This window comes from Pistacia vera, unplaced genomic scaffold (assembly GCF_008641045.1).
Source record: "Pistacia vera cultivar Batoury unplaced genomic scaffold, PisVer_v2 Contig505, whole genome shotgun sequence".
Lineage (NCBI taxonomy): Eukaryota > Viridiplantae > Streptophyta > Magnoliopsida > Sapindales > Anacardiaceae > Pistacia > Pistacia vera.
The window spans coordinates 267,731-286,611 of NW_022196341.1; the positions used below are offsets into that span (position 1 = coordinate 267,731).

Sequence of the window (18,881 nt, forward strand, 5' to 3'; positions counted from 1 at the left end):
ATCGTGACCTGTTGCCTTTATTAAATTGGGTTATAAAATTTTCAATTCATTCAAAACCCTATATATTAAGACATCAATCCATGCACAATTGAAGACTGAAATCTTAGTGCTTTTGAAGATGAATGGTGGCAGCAGTGTCGATTTCTAATGAGCGAATCGATCGAAAATCACAAAACAAAGCTCACTGTTACCCGTCAATTGGGGAGGTGACCAGCCGGCAGCCAGGGGGGGTGGGGTGAGATGGGCTTTGGTCAGTAGGCTGAGAGGAGTGTTTCATGGTGATAGGAAGTGTTGTCATCGCTAGAAACAAGCCTTATCTACCAATGCGGATGGTGGTATTTATAGTGTTTTTGCAAGATTTCAAACATATAAGGACTTACATGTAATTTTTAGGGGTGATTTTGTTAGATTTCAAATCTTAGACACCGGTTTGACCCATTGATCAAACTGCTCGACCCGTGACGCGATGGCCTGGTCGGGTCACTGCATGGGTCGAGTTTCTAATCATTGCTCTTAAGTGATTGTTGAAGCAACCCTTGTAGTGTTGATGATGGTTGATAGCAAGGGGCGATTAGTGCACTCATTACCGATCTAGCTCCTTCTACCACAACATAACTTATGATGCCTAATACAAGACGAATGTATGAATTAATACTGAAAAGGTAATTTAATAAATAAAACTGAATGACATATTTTATTTAAAATTTAGAATTGAGTTGGTTCGTGGGTAATGGGTTGTCATTTTAATTTGTTTTAAATAAAAATGTGTACATAACAAAACTAAAACACACTTATAATATTATTTTGTAACTAGAAAACTAAAAATATTAATACATCAAAATAATTAAATCTATTAATTTAATAAAAAATAAAATAAATGAAAAGCCACTGCCACCATTGTTGAACCACCTCTATCTATCATCACCGGCGAAATTGATTACAAGAAAACATTGCTCCTCTTCTGATTTACGTAATTGTATATATATATATAAATAAAATTAATGTGATATCATTTTTTTTTTTTTTTAATTTGTATGAAGTATTTGTTGTTAAATAGAGGTATGATATAATAACTAAAATCCAATTGAGGTTTCTAAAATAACAAAAATCCTCTGTTATCTAATAACGAACCGTTAAAGTTAATATTATTAAGACTTAATAAATATTATTATTCATTTTAACTCTTAAAACTTATTATTGGTAAGATTTCTATTATTTCTTAAATTTCAAGGGGATTTATCTTATTTTACCATATATATATATATAAGGGATTAATGTGATTAACTCTTAAATAATAATTTTATTAAAATAATTATCTGATATTTTTGTTTACTCCTACCTCTTTATAATTATTAGAGGGGTGAAATATTTTGATGATTATCTGATTTTCTTTTTATTCCTATTAAACAAATAGTTTGAATCTGTGAAACCACGAAAGTAGCCCAACGACAACAATCAATATGACGTGGCAATTAAGGGTGGGCCCAATAAAAAATTAGATTCTAATTTTAATTATTAATTATATTTTCTTAGGTTTACTTTAACGCCATCTCTCAACTCTATCCATTTCATCTCCTGTCATTGTTGCTGTCTTCCACTTCAACTCACAGGTAACCCATCTCTTCATTATCATCATAATCTTCTTCTCCCTTTGTAGATCTTACAAATTTATTCCTTAAATTTATATTTGTTTAAACAAATTTAATATAATTTTTAGGGTTAAAAGTATGCAAGGAGCCATTAAATCGTTTGTCTCCCATGGGAGTTTGATCAAGACTGCTGTTTTGCAACGCGTCAGTGTGGTGAATCCGGTGCTGAGGCCATTGATTTTTTCAAGAAATGAGTCGGTTTCATCGGCTCGTATGGAAGAGCATGGATTTGAGAGTACCACTATTTCAGATATCTTGAAAGATAAAGGTAAAAGTGCTGATGGGTCTTGGCTTTGGTGCACTACTGATGATACTGTTTATGATGCCGTCAAGTCGGTAAGATTAATAAAATTTACTTGTAAATTTTATATTTGACTCTGATTTTTACACTAAATTTTTAGTATTTTATTATTGATTGATTTAAATGTGTTTGTAGATGACCCAACACAATGTTGGAGCCTTGGTGGTGGTGAAACCTGGAGAGCAAAAATCAGTTGCTGGGATTATTACTGAGAGAGGTTTTATAATTTTTTTAAATTTATTTCTAAGTTTATATACTACATAAAAATAAAAAGAACCCAAAAACGAACATGATTTCTTATGTTGATCGGGTTGATTCGGGTTGTTGGTTAAAGTTTTGAGTATTTGGATCCTCAACCGCTTTTAGCTTTTTATCGTATTATTTTGCTTTGAATGATTTTTAGTTCTGCAAAATTGAAGTTGTGACCACTGTTAATAGAAAAAAAGATAAAGAAGCTAGATAGATCTTAACCAAAGTGGTCATCAATATATGTGTCTTAGCATCTTTAAAAGTGAAGTACGTACTTTTCTTTTTTCCATTATATCTTTGTGGAAATTGAGTTATTCGTAATTTCGTATATGATTCAAATATTTTTCTTTTCTTTTTCCTTTTATTTTAAATATCACATTGGTTTGTACTCCCTCGCTACTGGATCAAAACAAGTTCTTTTTTTTTTTTTTTTAATTAGTGTGTTTATATACCAATTTCAAGATTACAGGGGCCTTTGTGGGGCTTGGATTTTAATAACCATGATCCTTATGGACCATTGACTTTTGACTGTAAGAGATTGATAATCATCTGGTTAAGTATGATGGGCTCATCATTCTACGGCTTTGCTACTTTTTGACTGCAACGAGTCTTGATTTTCTTTTTTCCATGTTTTTGACCTTTGTTTCAAAGGTTTAGAGAATGATGGTATGCACCAGATGTAAAATGCGGAAATTTGCTAGATTATTTATTGAGAACTTGGAAGTATTTTTTCTGTTTTTCTTGTGTTTGCTAGTTCGCATACAATTTTCTCTTAATATAATCTACATACTATTGGCTTGCCTGTGGATGGTCCTTGGTAAATGCATTCAGTTTGCTTATTTTACCTGTTCTGACAATTAAATTTCAGATTATCTCCGGAAGATCATAGTGCAGGGAAGATCATCCAAGTCAACTAAGGTTGGGGACATCATGACAGAAGAGGTATTAAGTAATTTTTATGTAGGAATATATGTTTGGTTTGACTTGTCAGTTTCAGGCCGTTTACTGATGAACTTGTGAATTTCTGCATATTCCTTTTCATGCATACATATGTACATATATTGGGTGTTAATAATCACATCATGTGGTGGTTACAGAACAAGCTTATCACAGTCACACCCGACACCAAAGTTCTGCGAGCAATGCAATTGATGACAGGTTTAAGTAGTGCTGCCTTTCCATTAAATATTTGCATTTGTTCAGTATTTTTCTATTCATATGTCAAAGATGTAAGCTAGAACCAATGATTTGGCAGATAACCGCATTCGGCACATTCCGGTGATCAACGATAGGGGAATGATAGGGATGGTGTCAATTGGAGATGTTGTTCGTGCTGTGGTGAGTGAGCATCGTGAGGAGTTAAACCGCTTGAATGCTTTTATACAGGGAGGTTACTAGATAATGACGAAAATGGTGGAATGTTGAGATGAGCTCTTTGAACACTAATAAAGCAGGAGCTTGTAAATAGGGTGTGTTGTGTGCACCTTTGTCTTTTGTTTTTGCAGATGTCAATATCCCTTGACATGAAATAATACCATGTGGACCAACAGGTTAATAACCAGGACTCCAATTTTGATTTGGATATCTGTGTTTATTCTCTCTGCAAAGGATGGTTAATTATTTCTACTAGTTTGTTGATTTTAATCTATGTTAGTGTGGTGGTATAACTTATTTCAGAAGACTTAGGTTTTATTAAAGTAACACAAATAGTATATATTTGGTTGGCTCATGCAAATGGAGAAAAGCTTTTAGAGCAATGCTAGACTAACAACATCTTCTCACAATTTTTCCTCATAATTTGTCACATGTTAGTTTCTCATTTGTCAATTATAATGATTTCACTTGATAAAATTGCAGTTGACAAATAGTAAATTGATATGTGGCAAATTGTGAGGAAAAGTTGTGAGAAGATGTTGTTGGTAGGGGTGTTCAAAAGCGGTTAGTCGAACCGGTTAACCGCTTTTCTAAACCGAACCGGATTTTCGGTTCAAGAAAATTCTCGAACCGAAACCGAACCGGTTTTAGGAAAACCGGTCGGTTAATTATTTTAAAAAAAGCAGTTAACCGATTTTGAACCGGTTTTTCCTTTTTTTTTTTTAATTTTGTCCTAAATTAAATTGTAAATATAGACAATACATTGGGAACTAAGAAAAAAAATTTGGGTTGGGATTTTAGACTGAGTGAATTAAAGATTTATTTTAGTTTAGGTTATTATATATATATATATATATATATATATATAATTTCTCCCGAACCAGTAACCGAACCGAATATTCGGTTTTTTGAATTTTTTGAATCGTAATCGAACCGTTTTTTGGGTTAACCGGTTTTTCGGTTCGGTTTAGTTCGGTTTTTGCATTTTTTTGAACACCCTTAATTGTTGGTCAAACATTTGGAAGCTTTTATGGGGCCTAGTATAGATGCTGTTTTATTGATAGGAAATGATGGAAAATATAAGGCAGAAGATGAGAAAATTGTAATAATTTATATTGATGTATATCTTTATATAGTTGATATAGGAATAATTTAAAGAAAGAACAAAAAGACCTTCACATTTTCCAACTTCAAAAAAATGGAATATTTATTAGTTTCATGAAGGACCCAAGCCGAGTGGAGTTTTTGAGTTCGACTCATTTTGTGGTGGTTAATGGGGATAGTCATTAGGGTCTGCTTGGGAGTTTTATGGTAGCGGTTATGAAGGTAAACCATCGTAGCGGTTTTGAGGGTAAACCACTGTATTGGTTTTGAGGGATTTTTAGTAGCGGTTTTTAAAACACTCAACCTGTGCTTGAGAGTTTATTTTCTAACGGTTCTAACAGTTTTTTTAAATGATAAATTTACATAAATGCCCATAAAGTTAAAACACTCTCTCTTTTGCTTAATTAACTTTGATAAATATAGATATTTGTGTTGGCTAACCACCGTAGGTATTTGCGTTGGCTGATTCACTTGCAATGTGTTCTTCCATGACAGCGGTATTTCTCTTAATTCTAGCAATGGTTGGTGATCCTGCCTTCTTGCACTCAGCAATTTTTTATAGCAAGAACTTGCTGAATATCGCCCTTTTCGGAACGTTGGTCGCCTTTGTAACTTGATTGTACACTGTAATATCACCAAAAAGTGAATGGTTAGCCATCATTGTCGTCGTGATAGGCTCCAGTGTTCCATTTCTCATCAAATTTTTGCACCGGAAGTCTTCCACTTCAAACCCTTTTGTTATAAAATATCTCAAGGGAACGATGAAGAAACTTGTAATCACCTACAGCCCTGGAAGAAGGCGTTCAAATCTTAGTTATGGAGACAGTCAAGCCAAATCACCTCATTGGTACCAATCTATTTAATATAATAATTCTGTTTTCTTGTTTTACTGTCATGCACCGTTCTCTAATCTTCTTGTTTTACTGTCATGCACCGTTCTCTAATCTTTCTTTTAGGATCTTGTTTTAATAAGTTTTATTAGTTATATATTTGTAAAATATAATTTAGATTATAACATGATTGCTAATTTATTTTCTTGTGAATTAGCGATTGCAAAGGGATTTGTGTGTAGCAAAGGGATTCGTCTGCAGCAACGAGAGATTTGTGTGCTAGAGAGAAGTCAACAACAGCAAGAGATTTGTGTGCAGCAAAGGGAGTGGAAAGGGGTTTATTTGAGATTAAATTTATAAACCAGCCAAAACACCTCGATTTGGGGTGTTTTATAAACCCCTCAAAAATACACTGCACTGATTTTGGAGGATTTTTAAACCAGTCAAAATCAGTCTATTAAAAATCTAGCAAGTGGGGGTTTTTAAACACCTCAAAACCAGTCCAATTAAAAACTCTTCAAAACTAATAAAAAAAAAACTTCCAAGTAGACCCTTAGAGTTTTTATCCGATTAATAGTTTTAGAGTTTTAATAAATTAGTTGAAGTATGTATAAGTTAATCTGAACACCCTTAATGATTAAAAAAAAGAAAATTGGTGCACATGTTACTCTTAATATAGTTTTTTTGGGCAAGTAATAGGAATAGCAATTTCAGCCTTGTAAAAAGACAAAAGAATTTCATTTACGTTTCTTAAAATGAATTTAAATTTAAAAATATAAATTTACGATGTCTGATTATATATTATATAGAATTTGAAATGCGTTACCTATTATAATACAAAATCAATGGTCAGTAATTAATTGATTTAGTTGATGGAATTGGAAAATTAAATTGATTTTGCATTGTTGTACGTTAAATGAAAATTAAAATAAAATAACCGTTTTGTTGCTTTTATTTTAAGAAAATATTGAGTGAAATATTTTTTTTTTTTTTTGGGGTGATATTTACTACTTCACACTTTCAAAAACTCACACATGCGGGCTGGAACTAAACCTAGTAGCAGGCATGAATAATACTTTGCGTACCAACGAATTTTATTAATTAATGTACTAATCTTTGTTAAAATTATTTATAGTATCTGTACTATACGTATAATGTTTATATTATACTTTAAGTTAATATACTGGTTAGTAAAATCGGATAGTACCCATGACATTACCCAGCAGGCAGAAGCCAGGGCCAGGGACATAGCTAGAAAATTTTCCTTTTTTGTTTCTTTCTAGGAATGGGTGCATCACAATGATATAAAAAGTATTATTTAAAAAAGCAATTCAGAATCTAGTGAGAAAAGGGTTGAGATTGTAAATTGACAAAAAAATAGGGGTAATTTTGTAGTTAATGGAGAAGAGTAATAGTAATGGGTCCACACCACAGAAACGCCACAACAAATTATCGTGAGTAGATTGTCCAAATGGAGAAAGAAGATGACGTGGATTCAATTATTTTGCAATTTGAAAAGCTGAAAAAACTGAAACCATTCATTCATTCTGATTAAAAAACAAAACCCAATTCCAATTCCAATCCCAAAATTTCCTTAGTCAAACAAACAAACAAGTCACTGCTTTTTATAGCAACTTCACTTTGTATTTTGAACTTCATTTCTTCCAACAATGGCTTCCACTTTAACCATCACTCCTCCCAAACAATTCTTCTGGCTTTCATCTGTGTTTTCTGGCATCATTATCTGCAAAATTGTTAGACTAACGACATTCTTTTTATTTTTTCAAATATTAGTTGCTTCTAAATTTTTAGATTTTTTGCAGGGATAATAATTATTCTTCTTTTCAAGAGAATTAAATTTTTGATTAACAAGCTTCAGTATATGAAATTTTCTGTTTGCATTGTTTGCTGGAGTATTTCACGTTTTGTAGTGACTATTCAATTTTGTTGTTGAAGGTTTATAAATTAACTGGAATGGTTAGCCATATGTGCTTCAAGGGATATGGGAATCTCAGCATTCCAAAAAAAGTTGAGTGGAATAACAGGTGAAATTCTGTTTGTTTTTCATTCTTGTGTATGTTTAAAATGTTTATCTGCAATTATAAATGAATGAATAAATAAATAAATATTGGTGTCTTTTTGTTTGTACAGGGGCTTTTCAACATTTCATGCTGTCATGGTAGCATTTGCTTCTCTTTACTTGTTACTGTTGTCTGATCTTTTCAGTGAAGATTATAATGATGAGTTAATCATCAATCGGACGTCTACGGTTTCGGAAACATTACTTGGGGTGAGTCAATGCAGGAGGATTTTCATGAGGTTTTCATTGCTGTAATTATTAGCTCTTTCACTAATTGTTTGACTTCTTGCACTGTCCTGGGAGTATATCTTTTCTTTTAACAATATACCTTTAAGTAAGTCTAAACCATGCTTATTGTTGATAGATAATGAATTAATTTGTTTAACGAACTTTGGTAATAACGGCATCTCTTGTGCTACACATTTCATGTGCATAACAGGTTTCTTTGTTATTAGCTTTTGAGTTTTTTATCAAATAAAATATATACTTCGGCTTTCTTGTTATGAAAGTTTGGTTTGTAAACACAAAAGTAGTGTACTTGCTTTTTTGATAAGATTAGGTTCAGAATTCTTGGAAGATATTTCTAAGATTAATTCTGTTAGGTAGTCATCAGAGTAAGGTCATTTTTAATGTGAGATTTCTTAAGTTTCTTGTAGAACTGAAATCACTGCTGTGGCCATCAGAGGGATGCAGCAGGTGCAATTAGTGTGCTGATTTTACTTGAACTGTATAATTTTATCTGTTTAGCAGCTTGAAAATAGTTTAACAACAAGGATATGTGATATATTCCATTCTGATGTTGAATTTTAGTGAAAATTGTTTCCTAATTCGTTAAGGCATGGAGAAAAATTTCTGGAAATTTAATGCATGAAAATTTTAGTTAACATTGAAGCTTTGAAATTGAATTCTTGAAATTTCATTTGTGAATGCATCAGAAGAATTACTAAATCGGCCAGCTGAATTATGGTTTCAAGGAACTTGTAACTTTTTCACTGCAAATTTGTGGGAGAATTCAATTACATGGTAGATCTAAGAACCAAGATTGACAATATGGGTAGATGTGCGGACGGATGTGTGCAATTTACCTTAAATAAGTTACCTATTAAACCTGACATTTCAACTTTTGTTACATTAACCCTGGTTTCACATGCTGCAAAATTGTAGGTAAATTTTGTGAGCTGTTATGCTTGGAAAGGATCTATTAAGTATATTTCAGAAAATTTGTTGGTTCTTACATTCTTTAACAATAGACGGACTGTTATTATCTTTTATTTTTGGTGAGGGATGAGTTGGGTTGTCTTCTATGCTAAAATGCAACTTGTACTTGTCGTGTGCTTTTACCAGCTGGAAAATGTATATCATTACTTTCTCTTTCCACAACTGTAGTGGTACTGATTTTGGTGTTATCTTATGAAACCGATAAAACCTTTGAGACACATAAAGATTTAATTAAAATCTATAGCTTATGTAGCAACATAGTGTACATAGGCATGGGGAAATTTCCTTTATCTTCTTTAATGTGCTTGCATATTTTTTCCACCTGAAGCATTTTTGCGTGAAGCTAATGGCATAGTCTGTTTATTTTTTCTGTCTAGAAGTCATCATCTATATTAGACTGGGTTAAATGACATTAAAGGTTAGATGATAAAATTTATGTTTGGTAATTGATAGTGGATTATGTCAATGCTGCCTAAGCATAGAACTGGTTTCGAAGGATGTTTTTACCTCCTTGTTGGAATTAACTCTGTTATGTGCCCAGCCTACTCTGTTGTGATGCCATAATCTATATATTGGTGGTTCCTTTTGATGTAGGACAAGGATTAGAATGAAGGTCCGAAAATTAGAAGAGATAAAAGACAGGAATAGTTATTAGACAGACAGATTAGAAGAATAGAAATAGAAATAGAAAAGATAAAAGAGCAGACGGTAGAAACTAGACTAGAGAAAAGAATTAGAACAAATAGAATATAAGAAATAAGAAACAGAAATAAGAGAAGATATGCCAAGAGAAAAATATAGAGACGTATGGATGAGGGGAGAAAAAGAAGAGAGATTATCAAGACCAAGGATTAATTATTAATGTTATTATTTTCATTCATATTCTCTGTTATAGTACATACATGAAGGTTTATTTATGTTGGCCAAAAGAAACTGATACAACCACCTGCAGATTCAATCAAATACACCCAACCAACAGTAATTCTCACACAAATCAACCAACACACAATCAATCACAACTCGAGACACAATTGCAAGTCCTGCACTACTTGTATTAATCAGAAGAAATGAATGCAAAAAAAGAACAGATGAGATGATTGGAATTATCCCAACACCCTGGCGATTCGAGGAGCCAGGAACCTCCCCTGTTTTATCAACCCAAATTCAAAAGATACCAGACCTACTACAACTCTGCTGAATATATACTAATTCCCTTTTTCCACAATTACCCTTACTCACACAATATGTATTCTCCAAAACAGAATCCACCCCAATGACACCTGTACTTTGTGGTCCCTCTCCCTTAACAACCTTTCTAATGCTTTTTACGCCCCTTAAGGTGTAGACTTTATGCACTGCTGGCTTATCAATACCCCCCCTTGAAGATTCCCTTGTCCTCAAGGTGAAATTGTGGAACTGTAATTGAATCATGGCAAATGGTTCCCAGGTGGCTTCAAAATCAGGTAAATGCTGCCATTTGATGAAACTTCTTTAGACCCTCTGACAAGGTTCGCATCGCCAAAACATGTATCTGGTTGGACCATTAATTCCATATCTTCAAGAGTGAGTCAGGAAGGGGTTGATGGGTACCGACTGTGTAAGCTCCTCTTGAGCTGAGAAATATGGAAGACAGGATGAAGCGGGCTGTGGACGGCAGATCCAATTTATAAGCCACTGGTCCTATGCGTTCCAACAGGGTAAGGACCATAGAACGGGGGCTGAGTTTCTCGTTCAGTTTCGGGCAAGAGACTTAAACCTGTAGGGCTGAAGCTCAGGAAAACGGAGTCACCGGCTGGAAACAATCATCTCCCGTGAAGATCAGCATTCTGTTTCATGCGAGTTGGCCGCAAGTAATTGTCCTTAACTCCCCTAAAATGGCATTACGTTCAGTCATTGGACATTGATCTCTTCCACGGCAGATGGACAGTCTGTGAATTTTAAAAGGGTGGGGGATCTCGTCCATAGAGGGCCTTGAAAGGCGGCATGCGGATGGATCCGTGGTAGGTTGTATTGTACCGTATTCTGCCCAGGTAAGCCATTAGGCCATGCCGAGGCTGACACTGCAGAAACAGCGTAGATACGCTTCGACACCTATTACCCACCTCCGTTTGCCCTCAGCTGCGGATGGTACGCCGAACTAAATTTCAGAACAGTACCTCAGCCTTGACACTCTTCGCCAAAACTGACTCATAAAGAGTTTGTCTCTGTCGAAACAATGGAATTGGGAAAACCGTGCAGACGCACCACTTCCTTAACAAATAGGGTGCGACCTCCTTTCATTGTATGGGTGGCCGAGACAAAAATGGTTGTACTTGGTTAGGCGGTCAACGACAACAAATGGTATCAACACCCTTCGAACGTGGCAGCCCCCGATAAAGTCCATAGAAATATCCTCAAAGACCTGTTCCAATGGGGAAGCTGAGGAGTCCGGCAGGTTTTATGATGACTGCTTATTCAGTTGACAGGGTACAGGTTTTAATGAAGTTTTGTATATCTCCCCGAATACCTCCCAGTAAACTACTGAAGATACTCTTTTGTAGGTTCTGAAGAAACCCGAGTGGCCGCCACTAGGACTCTGATGGATCATTCAGTAACTTGGACACAAATCTGGACTCTTTGGAATAACCAACCTGTTCTTATAGAATAGGCAGCCCGGCGGATATGATAGTTGGGTCCTAGAAGAAAAAAGGAGAAGATCCTGAATGATTACCCTGAGTTTCGGATCTGTTTGTGCTTCCGTGGCCAACTCCTCAAATTCAGAAAACTGTACCGTAGATAATGCTGAAAGGTGGACCCTTCGGTTCCATCTTCTCTTCGGAAAGAGCATCGGCTACTCTGTTGGAGGCCCCTGGGTAATACTGAATGTCAAGGTAAACCCATTAGCTTGGAGATCCATTTGTGTTGTTCCGGGGTTTTTGATCGTTGATCCGTTAAAAACTGGAGGCTGCGCTGATCAGTTTTGATGAGAATTTTCTGCCCAACAGATAATGGCTCCATTTCCTAACTGCAAAAACAATGGCCATTACTCACGCTCGTAACCGATTTCACTTAGCTGTAGGGGAGATGCCTTGCTGAGAAATGCTATGCGCGAGACTGCGTTACCAAAACAGCCCCGAGGCCTCTCCCGATGCTTCTGTCGGAATTTCAAAGGGCCGTGTGAAATCTGGAACTGCTAAAACAGGGACGGTCGTCATGGCTTCCTTGAGTCTATCAAAAGCCAATTGAGCCGAATCATTCCAAATGAAAGAGTCCTTCTTTAATAACTGAGTAAGGGGCGGGGCAATTGAACCATAACCCTTTACGAATCTCCGGTAATAACCGGTCAGCCCAAGAAACCTCTCATCCCTTCGCATTTACCGGTCGCGGCCAAGAGACCATGGCTTCAATCTTTTCGATCTGCCTCAACTCCATAACCCGAGACTAGGTGACCCAAATATTCCAGCTTAGATTGGCCAAAGGAGCACTTTTTCTTGTTAACCACCAAGATGTGTTCCTGCAAAATCTGAAAAGTGAGTTGTAAGTGCTGAATGTGTGTGGTTAGGCAGGGGCTATACACAAGATATCATCAAAGAAGACCAGGATAAATTTACGGAGAACTGCTTAAAGACTGAGTTCATTAAGGCTTGGAATGTGGAGGGTGCATTAGTGAGTCCAAAAGGCATCACCAGGAACTCGTAATGCCCCTCATGTGTGCGAAAGGCTGTTTTGGGAACATCAACCTCGCGCACTCGATTTGATGTACCCTGACTTCAGGTCCAGTTTAGTGAAAATTGTTGCCCCGCTAATTCATCAAGTAATTCTTCAATGGTTGGTATTGGGAATTTGTCGGGTATGGTAATATCGTCAATGCCCTGTAGTCCACACAAAATCGCCAACTTCCATCCTTCTTTTTGACCAATAGACAGGGCTGGCGTATGGGCTACGCTAGGCTGATAATCCCTGCGATAACTTCCCAACCAGCTTCTCGATTTCATTCTTCTGAAAATACGGGTATTTGTAGGGTCGGATATTGGGTGGTTTAGAACCTGGTTGAAGTTCTATGGCATGATCATGGGTCCTATGGGTGGTATTTAGGATTCTGGTCAAACAGTTCTGGGTACCTGGCTATTACTCAGTTATTCCCGTTTAGTTTTCCTCCTGTATTGGCTCTTCCTTCAACCCTATGGATCCAAATTCCACCACATACCCGTTCCCTGCAGCCTGTAAAGTCCTAACCATAGTCTTAAGTGAAACCTCTGTCTTTACCAGTAGGGGATCCCCTCTAGTTTCACCCTCTTCCCTTCCCAGTCAAATTCCATAGTTATCTCTGCCAATGGCGCTCACATCCCCCAAACTACTCAGCCATGTAACCCCTAAAACCACGTCTGCACCTCCTAACTCAAACGGAAAAACTCCTGCTGTATCTCAATTCCTTGAATTTCAGCCTCACTGCCTTACAAATCCCCTTACCCCGAATGGTACATCCATCCCCAACCATTACTCCGAAAGGCTTTCCTTCATCCACCTTCAGCCCTAACTTTTGAACAACCCCGTGGCACAAAATTGTGGGAAGCCCCACCCACCACCCACCACCCTTTCATTCCCAATCTCCCCTTGTAATTTCAATGTTTTTCCCGAAGAATCCCCAATTGGTTCATCGACAGGGCTAGGGATTTACCTTCACCGTTGGCTTCTTCGTCAGTTTTCTGTCCCTTTTCCGGCGTGTTGTGTTTCGTCGTCATCCAAGAGCAACAGCACTTGCAGCGTCTTGTTTTTACATCGGTGGTTGGTCCATACTTCTCGTCACAGGCGGTAACAAAGCCCACGTTCTCGTTTGTACTGCAATCCGCACCAGAAAGCCGCCGAAATTGTCAATCGGTTGACGGACCCCACAGACTCCGTCGTCTTCTCTTTTCGGTCGGTGATCTTGTTGAAGGTTGGCGTTAACGAAGAAGAATCTGGTGGTCTTGCACTGAAAGTCGACCAGTTAGTGCGTGTAATTCCGGGTTTGGGCTGACCCGGGAATAGGGCTCCCCACGGCCCATTTGGTTTCTAATGGCTTGGGCCTTTGTTTATCCAATATCCAATTCCTCTCCTCAATCCGTGGGCTTGATCCATCAGCCCAAATAACGTACTTGGCTGAGCAAAACGAAGCTCACTTTTATATCTTCCTTTAGCCATTCGCGAAAATTCCCTTGAGCAGTTCATCCCCCAGGTCTTCAATGGTGCTGCACTGGATTCGAACTGTTCCCTATATTCAGTAACTGTCCCTCTTGTTTCAAGGCCACTAAAGCTTCATATGCTGTCCTTTAAATGATGGTCGAAAGCGGTCGATCAAGGCTGTCTTGAAAGTTTCCCACTGAAAGGTGCTCTGGATTCGACCCATTGTACCAGCTTAAGCTCTTCCCTCCATGCAAAGCTGCTGCTGCCCACCATTTCTGTCTCTGGAATTGATTAATGTGAAGTAGCGATCTGCTCTGAAGGACCATCCAAACGGATCCTCACCATTAAAGATGTAACTCCAGTTTCCGGTTGTTTCTTTTTTCGTCTTTCCCACTGTCTTCACGTTCTGATTCCTTATCCCTACTAACATTCTGGTTCTCTGCCGATGAAGAAGTCTTCTCTCTTTCTTGTTCCTTCTCCTCCCTCTCTTCTCTCATGCGCATTAACTCCCTCATTTCTGTCAAATATTCTTTCACACTACCCATGTCAACTTTCAAGGATCCTATATCTTCTTTTACTGTATTCATCTCCTTCTCCACATTATCCATCCTAGTTTCCATTTTGATTTTACCATTCCCCAACTTGGCTCTGATACCAATTTGATACAACCACCTGCAGATTCAATCAAATACACCCAACCAACAGTAATTCTCACCAATCAACCAACACACAATCAATCACACTCGAGACACAATTGCAAGTCCTGCCTACTTGTATTAATCAGAAGAAATGAATGCAAAAAAAGAACAATGAGATGATTGGAATTATCCCAACACCCTGCGATTCGAGGAGCCAGGAACCTCCCCTGTTTTATCAACCCAAATTCAAAAGATACCAGACCTACTACAACTCTGCTGAATATATACTAATTCCCTTTTTCCACAATTACCCTTACTCACACAATATGTATTCTCCAAAACAGAATCCACCCCAATGACACCTGTACTTTGTGGTCCCTCTCCCTTAACAACCTTTCTAATGCTTTTTACGCCCCTTAAGGTGTAGACTTTATGCACTGCTGGCTTATCAAAACCTAATTTGTATGAATCGTATTAATACAGATAATAAACCTTGAAAACAAAATCTTATCAGAGGATAAAGCTAAAATTAAGAGTTAACTTAGTAATATTTAAATTTAATTAAATATTTCCTAATGTGTAAGATAATATTTCTGGTTCTGCATCAACCCCTCATTGATGATTGACTGTAAGGTCTAGGTTAAACCCCAAACATGCACAATGACCCGCATTTATAAATATCTGGTAGTCCTGTTGCTTTTACATCCTTTATGGTTCAAACCCGATTAGTTTGAACTTAGCTATTTGAAGCTCTCCTTATTATCACTAGGCCAACGAAAAGGTTTAAAATTGAGGTGTGGTGATAAACTCACAAAAGTAATATTCTTTTGCATTTACTTTCTGGAGTTTTTTTTAATCATGGGATCCTTGGTTAGCTTCCGCGCAGAAAATGTTAGATAAAAACAGTTTGCGGTGTAAATCTTTCTAATTATTAATCATTTTTTTTTTCTTTGTACAGATTCATGGTTATTTTCTGTCAGATCTGGCAATGATTCTTTGGCATTTCCCAGCTTTAGGTGGCTGGAATAGAATTACAAACAAAGTTGCATGCTTTATGTTTGTTAATGTTTAAGTATTACATCAACCATAATGTGAGACTATCTATTGTTACTTTTATTATACTCTTTTTGGAACTATGTTCTCATTTCTGGGATGTGCTTTTTGGTTTTTGTTTACATTTACCTGTGCTCGCATTTCTTTTCTTTTCTTTTTTCTTTTTAAACCCACAACCCCCTATTTGGTGTGAGCGGTTTTTGTTCATGCCCCATCTCTGGAAGGTTTGGAGTAAACTTGAGTATTTGACAATGATAGGAACCCACTCTATAACTCAATATTTAGGTTGGGCCATGGGTCTTTCATGGCTTGGGTAGAACTCTCCTTGGAAAACCGGCTTGCCAAGGGAGGGTGCCCAAGCCTTTATAACCCACATGCCCACCCTTTTCCCTTCTCATGTGGGCTCCCAATTCCACTACGCTTCCGCAACCGACGTCCACGTCGGCCTCTTTACCCCCGTCGGTCTCTTTACCCCTTGGGTGACTACGCGGACCCCTTTCCCTCGGGCCTCCATGCCCTTTCTGTAGCAGCCCGGGCCCAAGGTCAGCCTGCCACGGGTCAGCCTGCCATGCTGCGTTGCCACATAGGCCAGGATCATGCTCTGATACCATTGATGAACCCACTCCAATAACTCAACATTTGGGCTGGGCCATGGGTCTTTCATGGGTTGGGTAGAACTCTCCTTGGAAAACGGCTTGCCAAGGGAGGTGCCCAAGCCTTTATACACCCACATGTCTACCCTTTTCCCTTTCAATGTGGGATCCCAACATTCCACTACGCTTCCGCAACCGACGTCCACGTCGGCCTCTTTACCCCCGTCGGCCTCTTTACCCCTTAGGTGACTACGCGGATCCCCTTTTCCCTCGGGCCTCCATGCCCTTTCTTAGGGTAGCAGCCCGGGCCCAAGGTCAGCCTGCCACGGGTCAGCCTGCCACGCGTGTGCTGCCACATAGGCACAGGATCATGCTCTGATACCAATTGATAGGAACCCAATCTAATAACTCAATAATTTGGGTTGGGCCATGGGTCTTTCATGGGCTTGGGTAGAACTCTCCTTGGAAAACCGGCTTGCCAAGGGAGGGTGCCCAAGCCTTTATAACCCACATGCCCACCCTTTTCCCTTTCAATGTGGGATCCCAACAGACAATAATTTAATTAATGCATCAGCAGAATTTTCTAGTTTGAAACACTTTGTTAGTTTCCCATTCTTACCTTTCACGTTGAACTGAATCTGTTGGAAGTGTCATTCAGAAGCTCATTTGTACTTACTAACTATTTTCCCTTGTTTTTCCTAATAGGTCCTACATCATGGGCTATCCATGTTTTCAATCTTTCTTGCCCTTGTAAGTGGTCAAGGGCAGATATACATACTCATGGTTCTCTTCTCAGAGATTACAACACCATTTGTAAATCTAAGATGGTAATGTTAACATTTAAAAGTTACTTTCATGTTTCATTTTTGGTTGCCAACATTGGGTTTAACTATAATTTTGCATTCAGGTATTTAGATGTTGCTGCTCAAAAAAGCTCCAATATATACATATGGAATGGTGTTGCATTGTTCCTAGGGTGGTTGGTACAGTCTAGCATACCTCAAAATCTTGATTTATTTCTGTTGGCTATAATATAGTGTATCCTGGGGTGACAGTATTGTGTGGTGCATATTGGTCTGTTGGCCTTATAGTCGACATAATCATTAGACTCATCCGTTTTGAAGCATGTTCTGGTCTTTTCACATTTTGGCGAAGTTGTTTGACTTGGCAAGTTAGTTTGAAAAAATTGCCAAATAACCTTATAAAAATGTTATGTGCACATTGGAATTGTGGATACTTTTGCTTTTCTCCTTTTATCTTAATCTTTCTTCTGTTGAACTGGTAGGGGTTGATATATTCCCAATCGCTACTGCATTTGTGAAACAGATAAATAAACAATGATTCCAGATATTGCCCTGTGGTTAAAGCTTTCTGGCATGTAGTATTTTCCTTGTTTGGTTTGTCTCAGATCCTGCCATGGTCTTTTAACATCTCTTTTGCCATTTATGTTATTCTCTAATAAGTTGAACTTGAAAGAGATGGTTTCTGTAGTTCAAAGTGATTCTATTAAGTGTGCTCTTGGAACAGTGATTACATTTTAAATTTATTGCCCTAAATTTCTATTCTACTACCATCATCCAATGATTTTGTTGTTTAGGAGAAGTTTGTACTGTTCAATGCTTATCTTGTTGAAGTTTGTACTAGTTGATTTCTATTTCCTATTGAATTTGTATTCGCAGAACTGGATTAGGTATTTTATTATAGATCTTTCTAGCCGTTGTACTTCATTCTATCGCATGAACAAATCATGTTATAATGACTCTGACATGGAATTTGTGTGGCCATCAGGTAGCAAGGATTATTTTGTTCATCTATTTTTTCATCCATATGGCCATCCATTTTGATCAGGTGAGTGGATAATCCAATAACTCATGTCACATGGATTTAGTTTTGGAATAAAACTATGTGCACTAACCAATGAGTACTAATCTAAGTACTAACATTGGAAATTTGAAATTCTCTCCAAAAAAAAATTTTAAATTTTCAATGTTAGTACTTAGATTAGTACACATTGGTTAGTGCACATAGCATTACTCTTAGTTTTGTGGAGTAAAGTTAGAATGAAGTAAAAATTGTTTGTTGGTGTAAAATAGGTGAAGGAAATATTCCCCTTGGGGTTCTACAGCTTGCTTACAGTGCCTCCAGTGTTGGGAGTTATGAATGTGATTTGGTTTTGGAAAATTGTAAGAGGTTTGATTAAAACTCTATCAAAAGCAAGACACAGCCAGTGATCCTAACTTTCTCTTCTATGTTGGCCACGTAAGTGCATTTTACTTTTTTTTTTTTTTTTTAAATTTAAAAGATGATGGGGTCATTAATCTGTAAATTGCTATCTTCCCACAAAAATTGTCGATAGAAATTTGAGACATGCTTTCTTTTAGTCAAAATCTTAGCAATTAAGTAGATCAATATTTTTATTTATTTAATAATAAATATGTTAGTTGATTTACTTTTACATAAATATTTACTAATAGTGGGTAATTGGATGACTTTTGTGGTTGCTTTTTATTTATGGAGAATCTCCTTTACACATCACATGATTATATTCTTACATCTACCATCACATTTGTTCTACGAAATTTCTTCATTACAGCTTCACATGTTTTAATAGTGAGTCTTCATATTGATACACCCATATTATTTTCATGTT

The 18,881-nt window shown here is 37.1% G+C and overlaps 2 protein-coding genes and 1 long non-coding RNA gene across 3 annotated transcripts; all 3 read left to right on the forward strand.

The window, feature by feature from the left end:
• The first annotated feature begins 1,522 nt into the window (after nt 1-1,522).
• Nucleotides 1,523-3,847, forward strand: LOC116105813 (CBS domain-containing protein CBSX3, mitochondrial). Its single transcript, XM_031392220.1, has 6 exons — nt 1,523-1,610; nt 1,718-1,985; nt 2,086-2,167; nt 3,068-3,141; nt 3,297-3,357; nt 3,455-3,847. The coding sequence occupies exons 2-6, from the start codon at nt 1,728-1,730 to the stop codon at nt 3,595-3,597; spliced, it is 618 nt and encodes a 205-aa protein (XP_031248080.1). The 5' UTR covers nt 1,523-1,610; nt 1,718-1,727; the 3' UTR covers nt 3,598-3,847.
• A 3,202-nt stretch (nt 3,848-7,049) lies between these two features.
• Nucleotides 7,050-7,793, forward strand: LOC116105817. Its single transcript, XR_004124164.1, has 3 exons — nt 7,050-7,261; nt 7,464-7,552; nt 7,659-7,793. It is a non-coding gene; the product is annotated as an uncharacterized LOC116105817 (long non-coding RNA).
• A 7,755-nt stretch (nt 7,794-15,548) lies between these two features.
• Nucleotides 15,549-18,709, forward strand: LOC116105816 (TLC domain-containing protein 4-A-like). The gene is made up of 5 exons (XM_031392222.1): nt 15,549-15,609; nt 16,932-17,058; nt 17,139-17,214; nt 18,020-18,079; nt 18,325-18,709. The coding sequence occupies exons 2-5, from the start codon at nt 16,958-16,960 to the stop codon at nt 18,460-18,462; spliced, it is 375 nt and encodes a 124-aa protein (XP_031248082.1). The 5' UTR covers nt 15,549-15,609; nt 16,932-16,957; the 3' UTR covers nt 18,463-18,709.
• The last annotated feature ends 172 nt before the right edge of the window (nt 18,710-18,881 follow it).

Bases quoted from the DNA above. Each gene is read 5' to 3' on its own strand.
- LOC116105816 (XM_031392222.1), top strand. From the start codon at position 16,958: ATGTTTTCAATCTTTCTTGCCCTTGTAAGTGGTCAAGGGCAGATATAC. The intron at 17,059-17,138 runs GTAATGTTAACA...TTTTGCATTCAG, and splicing joins CCATTTGTAAATCTAAGATG to GTATTTAGATGTTGCTGCTC. The intron at 18,080-18,324 runs GTGAGTGGATAA...GGTGTAAAATAG, and splicing joins TGGCCATCCATTTTGATCAG to GTGAAGGAAATATTCCCCTT.
- LOC116105813 (XM_031392220.1), top strand. From the start codon at position 1,728: ATGCAAGGAGCCATTAAATCGTTTGTCTCCCATGGGAGTTTGATCAAG. The intron at 2,168-3,067 runs GTTTTATAATTT...ATTAAATTTCAG, and splicing joins TGGGATTATTACTGAGAGAG to ATTATCTCCGGAAGATCATA. The intron at 3,358-3,454 runs GTTTAAGTAGTG...ATGATTTGGCAG, and splicing joins AGCAATGCAATTGATGACAG to ATAACCGCATTCGGCACATT.